Below are 18,842 nucleotides of genomic sequence, written 5' to 3' on the forward strand. Positions count from 1 at the left end.
TATTAGGATTTACCAGTGGCTCTATTGCACAGGATGCCGGCTAGATTATGGGTACCACAACGGCGCCTTTTTCTTTCGTGAAACAGTAATATGTAATCGTTATTGGGTTTCGGTATGAAGGGCGCCGTAGCTAGTGAAATTCCTGGGCAAATGCCAATGGCCTAACATCTTAATTATGTCTCAAGGTGATGAGCGCAATTGTAGTGCCGCTCAGAATGTTTGTATTTTTTAAGAATCCTGAGCGGCACGGCAATAAAAATTTGTTTTTTATTTTTATTTTTTTAGGTTAATTGATACGCCTTGCCCATTACAATGCAGTGCCGCTCAGGATTCTTAAAAAATCCTAAAATTTTTATTGACCCATAACAAAGCTTACGATTTAATTTATAATATAGGCTTTCTTAATATTATGAATAATAAAAACGTTGCGTTTAAATCGTACAGTACATTATTCATTTCAAGAACACACGTTCATAACCTTCTCAATAATTTTCAAGTGTTTGCCATCCGTTCTAACTTCTAGCGACGGATGCTAATGAAAATATTGCGTGGCCGATATATCAACTAATGTCGTAATACTCGGCATTGACTGACTTGTCCTTATATTATATATAAATATTACTTGAGAATTAGTAAGTTTTTTTTTATGGAAAATGAGGACAAACGAGCGTACTGCGTGCGGGTCACCAGGTGTTAAGTGATCACCGCCGACCACATTCTCTTGCAACACTAGAGGAATCGAACTAAGCGCTTTTTTTTGAAGGCACCCATGTCGTATCGTCAGAGAAACACCGCACAAGGAAGCTCATTCCACAGCTTTGTAGTACGTGTAAGAAAGTGCCTTGAAAACCGCTCTGTGGAAAAGACGAAGGTAAATCAGGTTAAACAGTTCTTCGGAATCCGGGGAGTATCCATCTCACTCTCCTATCTCTCAAATCGCACTAAACTGCACTCCATGAAGTAATCCCCATTTGAATCCGTTCATTAGTTTATGAATCCATCGCGGACAAACAACGTGACACATAATTTATATATATTAAGACATTAAAATGTATGATATAATAAAAATTACAAAATATTATCACCATCATATAAAATTGTGATAAACTGTGATTGGCTGTTGATGTGCGCTTCATCATTGACTCCTGTGAAAATATCTCATAACATTTACTCGTCCTTGGTATTTGAAAGGCGTAATTATTGAGCCAGGGCTATTTCAGGTAATAATATCACATAATTGCTCGTGTCTATGGCCATTCACGAGCACCTGATATACTATTATTTTGGATTAGCTACGGGGCATTTAATCTTGCCTTCAAAAGCGTGAGTCATCATTATTTGGCTATCACATTTTTTTATAACACCAAAGTAGACCTTTATAACATTTTCGTATCGTCCGGTGTTTCCGGGACGATACAACATGGGTATCTTCAAAAAAAAGCGCGTACACCTTCCTTAAAGGCCGGCAACGCTCGTGTGATTCCTCTGGTGTTGCAAGAGAATATGGGTAGCGGTGATCACATAAAACCAGGTGACCCGTACGCTCGTTTGTCCTCCTATTCCATAAAAAAAAAATTCGACGAGACTCGTGCTGGTTGGCGAGTCGACATCTCCTGAGGATGCTTCGTGTAGAGGCGAAATACGTGTCGAATTGATTGAAGACAAATATAAGTGGAAATTACACTCAAGATAACTAAAACGTCTATTTCAATAAATTGTCAAACTTAATGTTTACTTAAATTATTGCGTTGTTTAGTACTAAAACGGTAAAAAAAACGATCGCGATAGTTGTTGTTATAATACGTATATAAGACCTGTCAGTAGACCACATAGCAAAAAAATATCCCGACGACCGAGCCTTGCTCGGTTTTTTAAGAATGTACAAAACTTGAACAAAATAAAACTAATAGGACGGTGACGAGCAGGACGTTCAACTGATGGTAATTGATACACCCTGCCCATTACAAGGCAGTGCCTTTCAGGATTCTTGAAAAACCCAAAAACTGAGCGGCACTACAATTGCGCTCTTCACCCTGAGGCATAAGATGTTAAGTCTCATAATATGTTAAGCTACGGCGCCCTTCAGACCGAAACACAGTAATGCTTACACATTACTGCTTCACGGCAGAAATAGGCGCCGTTGTGGTACCCATAATCTAGCCGGCATCCTGTGCAAAGGAGCCTCCCACATCTGGATTCGAATCGGGGTCTTCTGCTTTCCGGATCACCCAATGTCCCATCTGAGCTATTATAGTCTTGTATATAGTGGCGAAATTAACCTTTGTATTCTAATGTTAGTGTAGCTGTTTTTAATTAAAACACGGATAAAACTACATTTTTGAAATTGAAACCTAGCTAGATCGTTTTATCGCCCCCGAAAACCCCTGTATACTAAGTTTATTTTGTTGAATAAAATTTTTCATTTTCAGCCGCGCATAGAGGTACGGATACCTCATATACATCTGGCAAAGTGAATGTTAATTACTACGTAATAAGAGGAGGGACTGCCTAAGTAAAAATTGAAATTTAGTTTAGTATGAAACGTGTCGTGATTTGACATAAGTTTGAAATAGTAGTAATTACAGTATGGCGATTGACAACGAAGTATAATCCGGCTAAGTTTGTAAGCGAACAGTTAGTTGCTTATAACTTGCTTAGTTTTTTACAAGATTATAGCCGTCATATGTAAATCTTTTTTTTTTAATAAGAAACGAAAAGAAGGGACGGACAGGTGATGGTAATTGATACGCCCTGCCCATTACAATGCAGAGCCGCTCAGGATTCTTGAAAAACCCCAAAAATTCTGAGCGGCACTACAACTACGCTCGTCAGCTTATGACAAAAGATGTTAAGTCTCATTTTCCCAGTAATTTCACTAGCTACGGCGTCCGTCAGACCGAAACACAGTAATGCTTACACGCGCCGTTGTGGTACCCATAATCTGCCGCCGGCATCCTGTGCAAAGGAGCCTCCCACTGGTAATCTTTCAATGACTGCACGTTTCATACAATCGAGCGAATTGCTTTTTTCTTAGAGAGTTTCGTTAGGCTGACATCTGGTAAGCCAGATGTCAGCCTAACGAATAGGGCATGTCCTCCTGTCGCATAAAAAATCTATCTATATATATAATATAAGAGATTTCCACGTATAAAGTCACTTATCACGATATCTCTGAAACCATAAGGCGTAGAGACTTGAAATTTGGCAGGAATATTCCTTTCGCAGAGTAGAGGTCAGTTTCGGATTTTACGAAATTCCACCCGCAAGAGCTTTTTTTTTATTATGAACAGAACAACGTCTGTAGGATCAGCTAGTATCTAAATATGTTCGTGATAACTTACTCTCAGCTAAACTTTTACGTTTACTTTTAACCTTAATCTAATTCCCACCACTGCATATGATTACACTTGCAATTCTCTTAAATTTGGACACAAAAGCAATCTTAAGCTTGTTTTAAATAACAATGACTGTTAATTACAGTAACGGATGTGCAAAAAGTTTTATAACAATGTATTCGCGGCCAAAACACCGGTGAATATTGTCAAATTTAAAAGCCATTATTACTGTGAATTGTTAATAAGATGGTTTCATATTAATTCTATAGTTATTTGTTTCAAATATAATTCGTAATCAAAGCTTTATGTATGTTTTTGGGCTATATATCGTTATAGTTTGATTATTATAATTAACATCCAGAGAGCGTCCAAAAAAAAAAAACAAAAAAAATGTTTAGACTGTATTATATTAGTGTGACTTGTAATAATTGTAATTTTCTACGTATCTTGTTGAGAGTTGAACATAGCATGTAAGATTTAATAAACGATACGTCGGTCGAACGGTTGGCACAGTTAGAATTGCGCTCCCACGGAGCGCAAGAGGTCACGAGTTCGAGTCTCGCGTCGTTCATAAAATTTTGTTTTCAGTTTTATTTGTGTAGTTTATCCCAGAAGTGAGGGCCATTCTTTTCACTTTAAAAACATAACAAATGATCTTGTAAAAGGTTTAATCCCTTGCCCGCCTTTTAGTTAGTTGTGAAGGTACTCATGGTGTATGGTCCTGAAAACCCTTAAAGTTAATTTAAACTTTATTTACCGCGAATGAAAACCACACTGCTTACGATAGCCATATATTCAGAAGCCGCATGTTTGAGGTTGTGGCGTGTGGTATGATGTGGTGTTAAGTGATCACCGCCGGCCAAATTCTGCAACACAAGATGCATCAAAGGAGAGTTGTTGCCGACCCTTCAAATCCATTTGGATGACCTCTGAGTTGACTTGTAAAAAAAATGTTGTATTTGTGGGTATATAACGAAACTTACAGCTATTTTTATGTGACATAATGATAAATATTAAATACTACACTAGCCAAAATAGTTCTTAATAATACTGCAGTGAAGTTTTTAAGACTTAACAAAAGTTACGAAAAATAATGATAACAGATAAAAAAATACAAAGGTTTCAAGAGCCAATTAACGTGTTCTGTAAACTCTGATCAGAAACTTATTCTTATAATAAGTAATCCTTAAGATTGGCACTAAAAACATTTGATTGGTGGAGCGATTACCTTTTATATTACTTACTTATCTTAATATGTATAAATTACGTGACACGTTGTTTGTCCGCGATGGACTCCTAAACTAATGTACGGATTTTAATGGGGATTACTTCATCGAGTGTTAGTTTGGTCCAGCTTGAGAGAAAGGATAGTTTTTATTTCGATTTGGGACCCATAATTATTTTTATTTCTAATATTTGTTTTGTATACAGATATTTTCTATGAGAGAATTTATTGACGCACGGTTTGACAGTTCTGCTGTGAAACAATTTCATTATACCTAGCAAGGATATTTTACGAAATAATTCTTGATGTTATGAAATTTTATTTACAAATTCATAAAAAAGAGTATTTATATAAAAAACAACGTCTATCGAGTTAGCTATTTAGATTATATTTAAGGAAAGACATATTAACATGATTTTCAAATCCAAATCTTTAATTTGAAACAGATCGTTGAAAATTTATTGAAACAGGGGCGTTACTTTGCGCAAATCTATAATTATCCAAATGTTTCGAGTTTTCATTAGTGTTAGTGTTTTAGGGTGTTTGTAGCGAACACTAGTGCCAGAGTTTGGCTAGCCAATATCTCCTGAGGATGTCTCGTGTAGAGGTGAAACACGTGTCGAATTGTTTGAAGACAAATATTGGCGGAATTAAAACTAAAGAAAACTCAAAACATTTGGACGGATCGTTGAATCAATTGTAACACGTAAAAATTGCTGGTTTGGTAATACTATGTTCGTGTGAATTTAAATGTTGTTATATTAATAAATATAATTTGTATTTCCAACAGGAGCTGGAACGCAACACAAATCAACCCGAATTGAACACCATAGCTACTTATTACTTCGACGGACAAGGCAAGGCTCTGAGGCCTATGGTGGCGATACTAATGGCAAAAGCTGTCAACTATCACGTATATGGAGAAAATAGGTAATTGGCTTTAATAGTTATTGTTCCTTTAGTAGAAGTCAAATTCAAATAAACTATATTCAATTAGACTATTAACTTTATTTAATTACAAATTTTTCTTTTTAAATTACCGAATTTACCATATGTTCGTAAAAAGTTGAGCTCATGAGAAGAACATATAAGAAACTCAACGGCCGCTCTTTTCAATCAAATAGAGTATTTAACAATAGCATTTGTACATAAATTAGTTTGTAAGTTGCTGCATCCAATATATGAGACGTGTTTAAATAATATAAATTATTTAATAAAAAATATTAAAGAATTAACTGTATCAATATAAATTATCGTATATCGGATGCATCAGATTATAGAGCTTAAATTAATTGTTTGTGTAAGGATGCTTCGTAAACATGATGGTCGTGATTACTGTCATACTTAGTAATTTTATCCAACACAACTAGCTGTATGTTCTGTATTTGTTATAACAAAACAGACGTCTACGTAAACTATAAATTTTAATCTGATTTAAGGATATTGATTCCGGTTTTGTTATAGGCTATCACGTAGTTTTCATGATTTACAATTAAATATTTACTGAAACTTAGATTAAGGATTGGTCTCCGCTGTGCTCTAACTAGATACCTCGGGCGTAGTCGAAAAGTGCGGCAACTAACGCCCAAGTGGGTGTACTCGAGCCAGTCTCGAACAGTGTGTGACGTTGACGTGCCACATGTTCTGGAAGGTGTACGCGCTTTTTTTGAAGGTACCCATGAATCGTCCGTCCCGGAAACACCGCACAAGGAAGCTCATTCCACAGCTTTGTAGTACGTTGCCGTAATAAAAAAGCTAGTGTTCTTAAGTAGTGCGGTATCTAGTTAATCCTTAATCTAATCCTTAATCTAAGTACCTACTATAAGAAATAACTAAGACCGGACTGTACTTATTGTAGATTCTTCTTGTGTCATTCAAAATCTATCATATTCTTATTTATATTATATGCTTATGATCTCACTTCTATGACATACTTTTGATATATAGGAAACAGCTCACGCATAAACATATCCTTGGATGGTGTTCATCATAGTAGAGACATCACAATTTGATATTAATATATTGGCAGCACGTAGATCTAGACTCATGCTATTCGTCGCGTCTTGCCCTAACCGAACACGTGGCGAATATTACAATACAAATTTTAAAATGCTTTATGTTAAGCATGGATTAGATAAGCGGACAATTATTTCTTTACTTTGAATAATCCATTCTGTGCGTGTATCTGCTATAGCGATATTTAGAGCTTTTTATTTCTTAAGGATATTATCTTTGGACCTCGCTGGAACCTGAAGCCCTCTACCGTTCCCCTCACCCCCTCGCTTTCGTCCCGTTCTGCTAGTACGGTTTGAAATTTCAGTAGGTCTGAAAAAATGGCGACGTAAAATTAGCGAAATTGAAAAAAAAAATCACCGAAATTTGTTGCTTTTTTGTTGCTAATTAATTAATTTTTTTTACTGTAACCGATCGCAAAAAATCGGCAATCCGGAAACGCCTACTATTTGGTTCTGGCACTCGCCGGCCGCTACCCCGGCACGCTACGCTCGGCTCGTGCGTTGTTTTAACTGTTCTAACATAACCTAACCTAACCAATTTTAATGAATTGTAGTTGATAGAGCTTTGGTCACGATTATAGTGCTATCACTCTTATTACAACGTAAAACACAGTTTTAAATCGTTAGTTAAGCTAGCGTGGCAAAATCAATTTTATTTTTTATTTTTTTTCTTCTTAGCATCTTTCAGCAACAAATTAGCAACAAATTGACCCCTATTTGCTTGATTGATCAGTCTACATTCAGTGATTCCCACGCTATCTTAATGTAAAATTAGCGTTATTGCCGATTTTTTGCGTTCGGTTAGAGCAAAAAAATGAATTTTTTAGCAACTAATTAGCAACAAAAAAGCAACTAATTTCGGTGCTTTGTTTTTCAATTTCGCTAAATTTACGTCGCCATTTTTTTCGACCTAATTTCAGTACCGTTAGGTACATGTTGTGATATTTTCATGCTATCACTGCTTTGTTTTTGAAGTTATCATCGTTAAAACGCATTTATTTTCTCAAAATTGATTCTTTTTGATGTCATTTCTAATACTACTACCGCTTCGGAAACAAATGGCGCTCTGAGAGTGAAGAAGCGGCGCAAGAAATTCTCACAGCATTCTTTTTTTGCGCTCTTTTTAATAAGATATACAACGTTACGTTTTGACTCTTGTACTTTTAATGCATTTTTTAATTAACCCAGATTCTTTAATTGATCTTTTATAATTATAATAATAATAATCAGCGTCACAACACAACACCCAGGAGTAGCTTTAAATACAGCGCCTCCAAATGCTGGAATTATTTGTCGCCACCTATGAAAGATCAAAAAAGTTTGTTCTCTTGCTGCAACAATCTGAAATCTTTTCTATTAGAGAAAAAAAAGGTTAAGGGAAAAAGAAATAATAATCAGAAAATAAACAGCTTCAATAAATAAAAAATCGGTCACTTTTAAGACCTCTAACAAATGGAACCGTGTTGTCTACGACTTGGTAGGTACCTACTAAAAAGCAGTGTTGAAATTGGGGTAATCCTTTAATTTCCAAAAATGCTGAGTGTGTCCTTTTCATGACATCCTATTTTTAATTTGTTAATTTTACTATTTATATAATAATACCGTTTTGTGCTGTCATGAATAAACTTTACACCTTATACTGAAAAAATAAATCGTTCTTTATTGATTAATAATATCCTAGCGATGCTTGTTTTGCACACCGTACCAAAGCTACAATCGACGTTAGGTCCAGAGATGATGTAACCGGGTAGTACTTGTGAATATCTTAATTAAATAATATTTAGTATCTGTCAAATAAGTGTCAATGTAAATATTGCTCATATACGTCATATTTCGTTCAATTCACAATTTTTTTCATATGTCGCTAGTACCTCCTACCGGACTACGCAATCGCCGGTAGGATTCCTACATTCAGTAATAAGTATTGTGACTATAAATTGTGTGCGTAAAAAAAATGTTGCGTGTAATGCCTCATTTCCACTATCGGCGACGTATGATCTTATATACAAGTAACGATGTTTGATCGTCTGTCAGCCGCAAGTTAATCGTTGATCATCGTGTAAGCATCTACACGATCGTCCGTAATCATTTATTAAGCGGCAGTCCTTCAAGATGGACGTAATGGATTTCATGATTCAATAATATTATTAATAAAATTGGTGAGTGATTATAAACTCATAGTAACGATAAATATCTGAGTACCTCTATACCTACCTTATTTTAATCTTTGTGATAAATTTTGGATGCCAAACTTTGGGATGCCATATTTATGGGTAGTTCTGATAAAGTTCTGTGCATTTAAATGTTTCAAGTCACCGATCGCCGCGATCATTACGACAATTATAGACTATGATCGGCGACTAGAAGCGAATAAGCCTTCCACTCGATCGTGCTCGCGTGTGATCGGCGATTGTGAAGAAGCGCCATTATCTTCTCCAGTTATGGAATTAGAACTTGAAAATGTGTGACATTGCTAATAGAGTACAAATTGTATATATAATCTGAAGTGGCATTCATGTTATTTTATAAGGGGCTCTATTTCTGTCAAGTAATGCGATGTGTTTAGCACATTGTGCGGTGTGTACAATGGAGATTAATGATACCTGAGTGATAATTTGTTTAGGAAGCACAGTGTTACGTAATGTTCAAGGCTGTGTCGCGGTTTTGTATTTTACTCTTCATTGTGCCCTAATTACTCGTTATAGTGGAAAAGTATAAGGTTATTCGTCATCCTTAATTTTTTTCAGTTTTATTCCTATTTAGGCTCTAACCTCTCCTCTAACCAGAAAAAAAACAAACCCTCCGTTGTACGAGGGCTGCACTAAAAGTATCGGGAATGGAATATTTCCACTGTTCCTGTCATATTAAACTCTTTTTAATTGAAAACTACTTGGTTTAAAAATCGAATACCATTTGTTTATTTAAAAAAAGATTCTCGGTCTTGTCACAAGGTCTTTTCAAACTTGTCGTTTGTTTAGTCTTTGAGAAAATGGAATTGACTCGAGAAAATTGTAGAGCGATGATTTATTATGACTTTCGAAGTGGTTTAACACAAAAACAGTGTGTTGACCGGATGATTTCTGCATTTGGTGATGAAACCCCATCCAAAACCACAATTTATCGCTGGTTTGCTGAATTTCAACGTGGACGTGTCAAGCTCAGTGATGATCCCCGTCAAGATCGTCCAAAAACTGCAGTCACCAAAGAAAACATTGATGCTGTGCGTAAGCTGATTGAGGAAGATCGACATGTGACATACAAAAATGTGTCAAATTTCGCGGAGAACACTTCGAAAAGCAATAAATACATTTTTAAATAGTAATGTTGTGTCACTTCCTTGATTCCCGATATTTTCAGTGCCGCCCTCGTAGGAGTGAGTTTTTAAAAATATTTATGAGAGTATTATGGTTAGGTATTAGTCTATCAGCGTATTAATACAGTTATAAACTTTTTAATTTGTATTATATCTGAAAATGAATGATTATTATTATTTGTATACAAACAAATAAATTTATTAATACATATTAACTCTCATAAAATATATCGATTGGATTTTCAACATTAGTTTCATCAATTTTCACATTCACATTAAAACATTTACAGGCTCGTGGTTTCCAAAATAAGAAATGTGTAAATTTGATACAGTTTAAAAAAATCAGTCAGTGGCAATTTTTTTTCATATACAGGATGTCCCAAAGTTATGGGTCATGAAGGTAAAGTACCTTAAATATCGAAGATAGGCTGTTTTACTGAAAGAAGACTTTATGTTATTTTTAAAAATTAGTACTTCTGCATTCAAAGATTTTCTAAAAATTACTTGCCTCGTCTGGGAATCGAACCGACAGAAATGTAAAAAAAAAAACACCCCTACTTTTATGATGCCAAGCGAAAGAATAGCCAAAAACTAATAACTCTTCTTAAGTAACATAGTATTTTAAAAGAAAGGAACAACGTAAAATGAATGTTTTCCTACTTGGTACTTGGATTGGTACGAATGGACCGATTAGATAACCGGCCAGATCCCCGGACGTTACACCATTAGATTTCTTCTTTTGGTGATACGTGAAAGATATGCTATACAAAAAGCGATACGAGAACGTGGGCGAGTTACAAACAGAATTGTGCCATATCATATCGAGTATTCACCATGAAATGATAAGAAAATCAACAGGCAGCGGACTCATTAAAAGATTGGCGATTTGCGTAAGACAAGAGATATCACATTTTGAGCATTTAATTAATTAATTTACAAATGATACCCACTTAATTGACTACTTTTTTTAAAATACTATGTTACTTAAGAAGAGTTATTAGTTTTTGGCCATTCTTTCGATTGGCATCATAAGAGAGTGTTTTTTTTTTACATTTAAGTCGGTTCGATTCCCAGACGAGGCAAGTAATTTTTAGAAAATCTTTGAATGCAGAATTACTAACTTTTAAAAATAACATAAAGTCTTCTTTCAGTAAAATAGCCTATCTTCGATATTTAAGGTACTTTCCCTTCATGTCCCATAACTTTGGGACAGCCTGTATATTCTTTGTTGTTGGTAATTCTATGTCATGTATGTGTCATCAGACTCGTTAGATTGAATGTATTTTTCCCCATACATACTTCACAAGTAAAAAGTCAAAAAGCACTTTTCGAAGGTAGGTACGTAAGTTGCCAGTGCTCTAAGTAGTGTAAATGTAACTGGTATGTCGGTTCGTATGTATTGGTATATAATAATAGTCCTTAGTAATGCAACGTAAGCAAAAATGTAAACAATAATGTGTAACAATTTTTCACCTCCACTTTTATAAAAAAAGCTCCATAAGTTTACATCTATTTACATTTACATATTAAGTTGATAAATGTTATTATTAAGATCTGATCCCACAGACAAACCATCAAGGTGTGGTTGGTGGTTGTGGAACCATTTTTTTTTAGTTATTCTAATGTCATGTAATAAATAATAAAAATAATAATAAATTATGGTTGCACCACAGCGCACTGCTGCCGTCGCAGCGACAGGTGGCGATGATCAGCGAGATGATCCACTCGGCGTCCCTCATCCACGATGACGTCATCGACCAGAGCGACTTCCGCCGCGGCAAGCCATCCGTCAATGTGCTCTGGAACCACAAGAAGGTGAGTCTCTATTATATATATAGAATATAATATATACAATTATAATCTCGATCACTTCACACAGCTCCCGTCACCGTGAGGCTTAAGATTTAAAAAATATTTTAATTATTATTAAGTACATCATTACTAGAAATCGGTTGGTACCTACTCTATCTAATAAGTTCTCTTATTATTCTTAAACGAGTGTACATGACACCTGACGCGTACCTTTCTTGTTTATTACATAAAAAAATTAAAAACGTTTTTTCGACAGTCATCAAATGAACGAACATATACCAATATTATAATTCAATATGTCTAGTTATGAATATATCCCTCTTTAAATGAATTTCTTTGATATTTGCTGCTTGGAGTGGAAGAACGGTTTTATGTTGCGAAATTGACGCATGGCGGTCAATCGAGCACGTGGCGTGAAATAATAAAAACAAATATTGCGCATTCTAAAATGGCCGCGATGAAAAACAGTTGAGTGCTAGTCGAACTTGCTTTTCGCTACAGGGATTTAGCTACTTCGTATCATCATCATCATCATCAGCCGGAAGACGTCCACTGCTGGATCAAGGCCTCCCCCAAAGATTTCCACGATGATCGGTCCTGCGCTGCCCTCAACCAACGTATTCCGGCGATCTTGACCAGATCGTCGGTCCATCTTGTAGGGGGCCTACCAACACTGCGTCTTTCGGTACGTGGTCGCCATTCGAGAACTTTACAGCCTCAACGGCCATTTGTCCGTCGATATATGTGCCCTGCCCACTGCCACTTCAGTTTCGCAATCATTTCGACTACCTACTAGTAGGTAATAGTAGGTAATAGACAATAACCACTTGAAATATTTCAATGAATTTGAAAGAACTGAATTACGATTCGTGTGCATTGATTATAAAGTTGTTTAATTGATATTGTACATTGCGACCTTCACAAGGTGATCATTTGTATGTGTCTCGGGGCATTGTCATGTCTACTTCGTAAACTGTGACCGTGACACGAATACTGCGTCTAATAGCGTGAATGGACTGGTATTACGTCTAAATTATTAAAGGGCTCGTTGGCGTGACTATTGCCTTACTTGTAATGAATCGTCGCTCGGCTGTTTGCCGCTGCCGAGTGTGTACCCAAACATATAGTTGTATGCATGTTTATCCGACTGGAATTTGAATGTGTTAAATATTAAGATGCGCGCGCACCACTGTGAAGAACACGGTGAAGTTGGTTCCTAAAATGTTCTGACGTTTGCGACATTCGCTTTTTTTTTTGAGATTCTTCGTCCATTATTAGGACCGGCGAAAGGTTCAAGCCCGTATAGCTGTATTCGTTATTTAATGATTAATTGCCAATGCCATCTTTGCAAGATTTTTACAATATTGTTCTTTCTACAAACGTAGAATAGCACGAGGAATAGATAATTTTAATGATTTTTGCTTTGTTTGGCCAAATAAGTATAACTTCTTGCGTGCATACATAAGTACACACACACTTTTTTTCGACACATTTGACGCTACTATGTTTGAGTAAGGCTGAGATAAATAGAGCATACTTAGACTTTACTTACGTAATAAGTAGTTTAGTATAAGCTTAGTATAATTTTTTATTCCGTTTTTATAGTCATTTGACAGCTGAAATTATGCTGAGCTTAAGCTATGACAGTCCAATGCAAAATTCAAGTTCGCGTTTTATCACTCTGAGCAAAGTTTTACGTAAGTAAAGACTGAGCAAAGGCTAAATACGCTCGATAGATCTCAGTCTAAGAGTCATTTGACGTTGACAAAAACAAATGAATTGAAAGCTTTTTTTTAATTATTTTTAGCTGATGGCAATTGAGACGCCCTGCCCTGCATTACACTGCAGTGCCACTCAGGATTCTTGTAAAATCCAAAAATCTGAGCGGCACTACAACTGCGCTCGTCACCTTGACACATAAATTGTTAAGTCTCATTTGCTCAGTAATTTCACTAGCTACGGCGCCCTTCAGACCGAAAAACGGTAATGCTTACACATTACTGCTTCACGGCTGAAATAGGCGCCGTTGTGGTACCCATAATCTAGCCGGCATCCGGTGCAAAGGAGCCTCCCACTGGTGAAATGACTGAGCTCAAATCCTTTAGGGTAATTCATACCCAAACTTTGTTATCATTTAAATAATACGTATTTTTTCTGTGTATTGCGTAAAGGAGTTTCATAAGGTCTTGAATTCTTTAAATTAAATACTTTTTTTTATGGTATACGCATAGGGCAATCAGTAACCAATTAATATCGTTGATATGAGCGTTCTGTAGATTTTCCTATAGATGAATGTGGTTTGAGAGTGTTGATGTTTTCGTCATGCATCCTGCATAATATGTGACGCTCTTAATATCTCTAGTTCTAATTCATCAACTGTCGACCACGCAACCCTTATGGCGTAAGTTAGATTACAGTATATTTTAGCCAATATTTGTACCTTCAAAATAAGCTACAAGTACAACTTCGATCAGATAATAAATTAAAATATCGCCAATTTTAACGCTTCATAGCGGCTTTGTGCAACTATCACTCTTAATACGTTGAGCCCCATTACTGCAATACGTACGGTTCTTTTTTTTTATTTAATACCCATGTAACTCGCTAATAACACACACACACACACACATATTCTTGCCTTGTTCCCGTCGGGGTACGCAGAGACAATAGAATGCCACTTGCTTCTATCCTTACAAACCTCACTAGCTTCCTCCACTCTTTTCATACATGCTCGCCGGTTGCGGGTGCTTCGGACCTTCCCATTTCTCAAAACGTCCCCAATTTGTTCTACGAGGTCTCCCACGACCGACTTGCCCACACACACTTGCCTTATATTTTCGATAAGTAATTCTTTCTTCACTCATCCACCCCACGTGTCCAAACCATTTCAGCATTCCTTTCTCAGTCACAACATCTTCTTTCAAACCACAGCGCGCTCTTATTACCGCATTCGGAATTCAATCAATCAGTCTTATCCCACACATACTACGCAGTGATCGCATCTGAACTGCCTTAATTCTGCTTTTATGCTTCTTCTGCCATTTCCAACTCTCACTTCCGTACATTAAACGTGGCGACAAGCACTCCATTATGGACAGCCATTCGCGTCTCTTTCGGCACAGGCTGGCCGTTCATAAAGGCTTGCAGCGCTCCATTCACACAGTTTCCCGCAGTCACTCTCCTTTCAATATCTCCTTCATATCTTCCGTCTCTTGTAAACATGCTACCCAATCGCTAATAAAACGTAGATATATAGATGTATTGAGTAAAGTAACCTTGGTATTGATGGTGTCTTAATCTTCGATGATATAATGAATGGAATGTTGGAATAACCAGGCTGATTGCGTATGTATGTTGCGTATTGAATGGATTATTGTTTCGTTGTGGCCAGTGAGCTTCAGCGGTTGCTAAGGCACGAAATGTCATATCATTAGTGACCAAATTCGTTCATCATCTAACAACAATCGTCCGGCCGTCGTGAATATAGTCTGTTGATTTATAATGTGATGATATGTAGTTCTCTGTTCTCGTTCTCATATACATATGGATACCGTAAGTTTATGGCCGATAATTATTTGTACTGAAAATTTTTTTTTTATGAAAATAAGGGACGAGACGAGCAGGACGTTCAGGATGCGTCCTGTACCTTACAAAGCAGTGCCGCTCAGGATTCTTGAAAAACCCCAAAAATTATGAGCGGCACTACAACTGCGCTCGTCACCTTGAAACATAAGATGTTAATTCTAATTTGCCCAGTAATTTTACTTCTTAAGGCACGCCAAGCGTTTTATTTTGTGGGTCTTCAAAGAGTCTGAGCTGTGGCACTCGCCTATGTTAGTTCTGACATCTCCTAAATGCTCGAGTAATATACTAAATACCACGAAACGGAGCTGTTATGTGCTACGGCACTCATACCTCTGCAGGATCTTAGGACTTGAAACAACCTCACTAATTAGGACAGCACCAGTGGGAGGATCCTTTGCACAGGCTGCCGGCTAGATTATGGGTACCACAACGCGCCTATTTCTGCCGTGAAACAGTAATGTGTAAGCTGTGGCAAAAGAGACTTAACATCTTATGTCTCTTGAGACGAGCGCAATTGTAGTGCCGCTGAGATTTTTTGGGTTTTTCAAGAATCCTGAGTGGCACTGCAGTGTAATGCCTTGCTCGTCTCGTTCCTTATCGTCATAAAACGAAACTTTTAAACCTATTAGGATCCGTATTCATGATCAAGGAAGAGAGTGACGACAGTACAGTTGATTACGCATTAAGACGCCTAGTCGATGACGTTGATGAGTGTTGAAAGTCAAGATCCACTTTGTCTCGGTGAGACTGCGTTATAGTACAAAAAATAATGTTGAACAGTTGTCTCGTCGAGTCATTGAAGACAGTTCGTTTTCCGATCTCACCGCGGCATACTTCATCAATGACTAAGTCAGTAACTCGCCGCGCAGCTAAAGACATCACTTTCTTCGCCTTAAACGACTTTGCGGCCTTGCCGTGTTCATATTATTTCGATTTAATGTGTTTATTTTGAAAGTTGCGTACTCGGTGTGTGTGTGGTTTACACAAGACTATTGCCTATATCAACATTGATCAACACTTAAAATTTTAAGTTACACTTTTATAGTCGCATAATCTAGTAATAAAATATTTTGCAAGCAAAGAACTAACTTTTTTTTTACTAGTTGGAAATGTTAGTTCAGTCTCGTGCCAGATTTCGGCGAGTCAACATGTCTGAATGCCTTGTGTGGTGGCGAAACACGTGTCGAATTGTTTAAAGACAAATATTCGCAGAATTAACACTAAAGAAAACTCAAAACATTTGGATAGTTATATCCGTAAAGTAACGCCTATTTCAATCAATTTAATAGTTGGTAGTCGGAAAGTTACTTCTGATCTTTTTAGAGCATGATTTATTGAATAAAATAAAAATATCTAATATATAAAATTCTCGTGTCATGGTGTTAAACTTTGAACTCCTCCGAAACGGCTTGACCGATTCTCATGAAATTTTGAGTGCGTATTGGGTAGGTCTGAGAATCGGACAACGTCTATTTTTCATCGCCCTAAATGTTAAGGGTGGTCCATGCGATTTTTTTTTTGACATTTTTTTTAATTTGTTTGATTATGAGTCAGCATCAAAAAATACATACAACTTCAAATTTTCACCCATCTACGATCAACAGTTACTTTTGTATCGCGATTTTAATATCGGCAATACAACGTTTGCTGGGTCGGCTAGTTTTTTTATAGATTCTGAATTTGCTTTACAATGACTAGCCGCTCTGGTCTCTTTAGCCCAGTAACTTCATTAGCTACGGCACCGTTTAAACGGAAAATCAATAATGCTTGCACACTACTGATTAATGGACGAACAAGTCGCCCCCATGGCGGGGACAGAAGCCTCGCACTGGTAAATATTTATTTATTTACAATATTTTATATGTCATCCCACTGGGCAAAGGCCTCCCCCTTCTTCTTCCATTCGTCCTTATTGTGTGATGTGCGGGACCACATCACTCCTTTGTAATTTACTACAGCGTCTTTACATCTAGTACCAGGTCTACCTCTTCTTCTTTTGGCGTCTAATGGGTACCACTTTGTTGCTATACTGCTCCATCATTAGTAACTGGCCCTTGATATGAGGCCTGCCCAATTCCATTTTGCTGGTGAATATAACGTAACTTCAAAAATTTCGGTGCTAATCAACATGGATTTACATATTTTTAACTATTTACTCTAAGTGTGTGTACTTATGTATATTCACTTTATAGTGATATACAAATATTTGAATATTTGAAGACCAAACAGACGCCGACTACATTAGATCGGTGTACAATAAAAAGAATCGAGAAATTTGGGTCATTAAGTCGCGTATAGGTTCTCGACCCACATAGAAAGAGAATAACAAAATGTGGGAACTAGTCCGCGACGTTGATTCGGCTTGATACGGGTAGACGACACCTTTCTCTCTCGTACCGTGCGAGCGGGACGGCGATATGGTACACTGTACTGACGGCCGGCATTCGAGAGTGGATAGAGAAGAGAAACACACGGTAAACGCAGAACCAACAAGTTGACGACCCCCGGTGAAAGTGTCTTGCGGTCATCTAAGATTTATATTCGATACTGATTCATACAGCGATATGAAATACGTCGAAATGATAACACGACTTTGGTGGATATTGAAGAAAATGTTTCTCTGTGGTGGTTACACATTAAAAACTTCTTGAACTATATTACTTACTTTATTTATTATATTTAGAGGTAGCCATATTTGTTTACATTGATGCATTATATATTTTTAACTAGCTGACCCGGTAAACGTTGTTTTGCCATATCAATTATTTTTAGAGTTAGACTGTTTCTTGGTCATTGCAACATTACTTTATTTTTCTAAAATAAATGAATTTTTCTAAAATAAACTTAGCCTTAGTTACTCCTTATTACATCAGCTACCTGCCAATTAAAGTGTCGTCAAAATCGGTACAGCCATTTCAGAGATTAGCCGGAATAAACAGACAAAAATTGAAAAAAGTGTTATTTTGGTGTATGTATAGAAATCCATATACATGTAGTAAAAAACGTTATTTCAATATTACAAACAGATACTACAATTCTATTTATATGTATAGATACAGACTATATATATTGTACTTAATGTAACAAACAATTACAGATATCTAGAACATGCTTCAATAATTTTCACAAGGTAAATATTAGTTTAAGACAAGAAAAAAAACATACATGCTGACAAGTAATAATGGTTAAATTTGGTATTAAATTATTATTATATAGGACTAAGAAATATATTTATTATGACTATACATTTTATTCACTAAACTTACATACAAATAATTTACGAACTGTGTGGACAGAAGACGTGAAAATAATATTGATGTAATCACGACATGTGTTTACCGTCTTGCACAGGCTAGGAATAGGAGAGTTCGCTCCAAACATACATATTGGAAACGGTGGAACTAGCGGAACAATTTGCTTCCGGGGATACCTAACAGGGACACGAAAATTTATTTTATTCAGAAGTTGAGGAGAATCAATCTTGTCATTTAAAAGTTTTAATACAAAGATAAGATCGATTAGAAATAACTTGGTGCACTAAAGTAACATCTCTCTTG

The 18,842-nt window shown here is 36.5% G+C and overlaps 1 protein-coding gene across 1 annotated transcript in view; it reads left to right on the forward strand.

Annotated features, from left to right (window-relative positions):
- Positions 1 to 18,842, forward strand: part of LOC126967196 (all trans-polyprenyl-diphosphate synthase PDSS1) — an 82,463-nt gene that overhangs the window by 32,597 nt on the left and 31,024 nt on the right. Inside the window, exons 3-4 of the mRNA XM_050811677.1 lie at positions 5,351 to 5,490; positions 11,562 to 11,703. Of these exons, the coding sequence (XP_050667634.1) occupies positions 5,351 to 5,490; positions 11,562 to 11,703 (282 nt within the window). The remainder of the gene's footprint in view (positions 1 to 5,350; positions 5,491 to 11,561; positions 11,704 to 18,842) is intronic.

This window comes from Leptidea sinapis, chromosome 12, assembly GCF_905404315.1.
Source record: "Leptidea sinapis chromosome 12, ilLepSina1.1, whole genome shotgun sequence".
NCBI classification, from domain to species: Eukaryota; Metazoa; Arthropoda; class Insecta; order Lepidoptera; family Pieridae; genus Leptidea; species Leptidea sinapis.